The following is a 3,446-nucleotide window of genomic DNA, read 5'->3' as shown; positions in this document are numbered from 1 at the left end:
GACTCCTTAAAATGTGAAATTATATATTGAAAATAATTTTTTGCTATTAGATTAGCTACACTTTGGTAATTGAACAAACCACCATAAACATCCTTACTCCTCAAAGTACAATGCTATTACACTTTGGAACCTTGATGAATCTATTAAGTGTGTTGTCAAATGTCAATGGCTATGAATCTTGAATTAGGGGATGATAGAAGAGCTTGTAAGCCTCCAAAACTTCCAGATACCACATTGCTTCTCGATGGGGAAAACCAGAAAGATCAACAATTTTGTGAACCTGAAATTGTAAAGACATAACTGTCACCATTTATCTGTTGAATCTTCTCGCAGAAGTGATGTTCTTATATGTAGTATTTATCATGATAAGAATAGACTAGGGCACAAACACAGAATTACACAAAGTATTGAATATGGAATTATGCAAGGAGAATCCAATGATAAAACCAAAGAAAATTGTGATGAAATTAATGTATTTTGCCTTGATTAGGGGGAGATCGTCTTGACGGATACTACACCCTCCGACAACCATTACATATGCACCTGCAAAATTCAAACCAACCAGAACAGTACAACTTGAGAAATAAGAACAGAAGAAACACCAAACTTGGTGGGGGTTAGTAATGGTGACCTAATTTCCAGTCGCGATTTAGGAAATCACGGGAGAGAGAGAGTTCAACCACGCCTGTTCCGTCGTCAACGAGAAAACGTCCGTTTCCGCCAGTGGTAGAAGGTAGTGAGATTACGACGCCCTAAATTTCATTTGATCAAATCGTGATTTTAAAAAGAAAAAAGGAAAAGGGAGGGATGGAGAGTGGTGGCGCGTGCATGTGTACCTGTAACCACGCGCGTTGGAAGAGTATAGGACCGAGAGAAATGGAAGATTGAGATGAGTCGTTAGTGGCACGCGCCGCCTTCAATTGGACGCATAGCAGCTTCAGTGCCGCTAGACTGTAGTCCATCTTCTTCTTACTGCACTGCTTCTTCCGGCTCCGAACTGTAATAAACTAGTGGGCTCGTTAATTCACTATTCAATGGGCTTGTAATTCACTAATGGGCCTCCACATAGAGGTAATGACACTAAAAAACTAGTACTATATAACATACTTAATTGATTGTTTAGAATAAAAAATCCTTCTCGTTTTCATTCGACAAAATTGTAAAAATGGTCTCTTTGGTATGTATTCTTTTGGGGTTTTAGTCCAAACATGAATTTTTTTATTGATAGTCTTTTTGGCCTAGTTTTTACGTAGAATTGGTCCATCGACTTAACTTCCGTTAAGTTATTGTTGTTAACCTCCTCATTTGCCTCCCACGTGAGGGTATATTTGTCCTTTAACTTGGGACCATTTTTGCATCTAAAAAAATATCATCCTTTTCTAAAAGAAAAAAATTAATACCTTTTTATTTTTTTTAATTGGTCTCTCTTTCTCTCTCTCTCTCTCTCTCACACACACACACACACACACAAACACACACATTTTTGTATTAGATCAGGAAACTCATCAACACCTCATTCTGAACTCTCTCTTACAATCCTTTTCCTCTATTCCTTGCCAAAAACCCATCACCACCACCACCATCATCACCATTGTTGTTCACATTCATTGTCATGTCACCACCAGAACCCAACTCCATGTTGCTCACTAACATACTTTACCTCCGATTGTTACTATCTGATACAAACACTTACATAAAAAGAAAGGGTAATTTCACTTACAACTTAACATCTTTTTGTAATTACCAACAGACACGCACAAAAAGACCCAAGATCTTCGTGTGAATGAGCTTTCTGAAGTTCCAATCATCGCTTGGGTGTTGTACAACATCTTTCAACCGGCGGTTAACCCGATCAATAGGATGAGGAATAAATGAGTGGTGGTTAGAATACGATCAGGCACTCCAAGTCGATCAGTTCTGATAGAATCCTTTCCCTATTGCATTAGTTTCTCTTTGTTGTGAAAGTAGGTCATGAAGATCAACGCAATCACACCCAAACTGTACACCTCAGTTTTTTGTTTGATTTCTTGAGATTTGAAATCAATTCATATTTTTAGGTAAAGACGATGAACACATGATGACCAGAGGATCAAGGTTAATTAAAATCAACATATCAATGAAAATGAATAGTAAAAAATCAGCATAACACAAGGACCAAACATGTAATTTACTCTAAAGAATTATAAATCGAAGCAAATAACTACATATAGAGAACGGTTAAGGCAAATCAAAGATTCAGGTCTCTAGTCTCGACTGATATTCTATATGTTCTTTAACTTTAAGGGCTGTTGATTGTTGATGATAATGGGGGATGTGATCATCGGCTCAACATGATTCGATTCGGGATCAGGTAGTGGCAAAAGAGGGGTTGCGTCGGGGTCAGATTGAATACGTTGAAAGATCTGATATGCTGGAGAATGGAGGATCCATTTTGAGATTTTTCCTTTTGATCTTATATTTTATTGTAGTTGGGTAAGTTGGAGGTGAAGAGAATGGTTCTAGTCATGATATTAAGGAAAACGAAGAGGACATTGGGAGTGAATTTGGATATTTGGTAAATCTAAGAGAGTGGGATGGAGGATGAATGAGTTCATCTGGTTATGTATGTTTGTGTGTGTAGAGAGAGAGAGAGAGAGAGAGAGAGAGACCTCTTTTATTTTTTAATTATTAAAATAAATAAATAGGTATTAATTTTTTTCTTTTAAAAAAGGGGTTGTATTATTTTAGGTGCAAAAGTGGCCTCTTATAAGTGAAAAGACAAATATACCCTCATGTGGGAGGCACATGAGGGGGTTAACAACAATAACTTAATGGAAGTTAAGTCGAAGGACTAATTCTACATACAAACTAGGTCAAAAGGACCATGAATCCAAAAAAGTTGAGGTTTGGACTGAAATCCCCAAAAAATACATACCACAGGGACCATTTTTGCAATTTTGTCTTTTCATTATAACAAAAATCTTCATGTTTTAATAAAAAAATAGTTTTTTTTTGTCGTGTGTTATCTTATTAGGTTCCTAATTAATATCATGTCATTTGTCAAACTTATTGATTATCCATTTTAAATTTCAAGTTTTAAATTTCTCATCTAAGTACATTAAATTAAAACATTAGAATAAAAATTAAAATAAAACTAATACAAATTATAAGGTCATGTATTTATTTAAAGCAACGATTATAATTTTATATAACTAAAAAATATCTTTTAATTAATAATTTATTTAAAATAATTGATTAATAATTTTGAGTTTTTACTATAAAAATTAATTAATTTTATAACCATGATTCTCATATGTTATAAACTAATAATAAATATTTATAAATCATCTGCAATTCTTAAACAAATATTAAGTAAGGTTTTTTAGAATATGTTCCTATACAGGAGTTTGTTGGAGAAAAAAAAGCCCAACTAGGTATTAAACGGGCTTTGAACAAAATAAAAATAA

General features: G+C 34.4%; 1 protein-coding gene across 1 annotated transcript; it reads right to left on the bottom strand.

Moving 5' to 3' along the window:
- LOC145092954 (recQ-mediated instability-like protein) lies at nucleotides 1–994 on the bottom strand. The gene is made up of 4 exons (XM_079030965.1): nucleotides 837–994; nucleotides 632–752; nucleotides 482–543; nucleotides 1–280 (listed from the first exon to the last, which is right to left on the bottom strand). Exons 1-4 carry the CDS (start codon nucleotides 960–962, stop codon nucleotides 170–172), a joined length of 420 nt encoding a protein of 139 aa, XP_078887091.1. The 5' UTR covers nucleotides 963–994; the 3' UTR covers nucleotides 1–169.
- Nucleotides 995–3,446: the final 2,452 nt, after the last annotated feature.

The sequence above is a fragment of the Lactuca serriola genome, chromosome 1 (genome assembly GCF_051521515.1).
Source record: "Lactuca serriola cultivar US96UC23 chromosome 1, Lser_US96UC23_V15, whole genome shotgun sequence".
In the NCBI taxonomy this organism is placed as follows: domain Eukaryota; kingdom Viridiplantae; phylum Streptophyta; class Magnoliopsida; order Asterales; family Asteraceae; genus Lactuca; species Lactuca serriola.
Note: the sequence above shows the minus strand (reverse complement) of the source record. Positions and strands in the feature narration are given on the sequence as shown.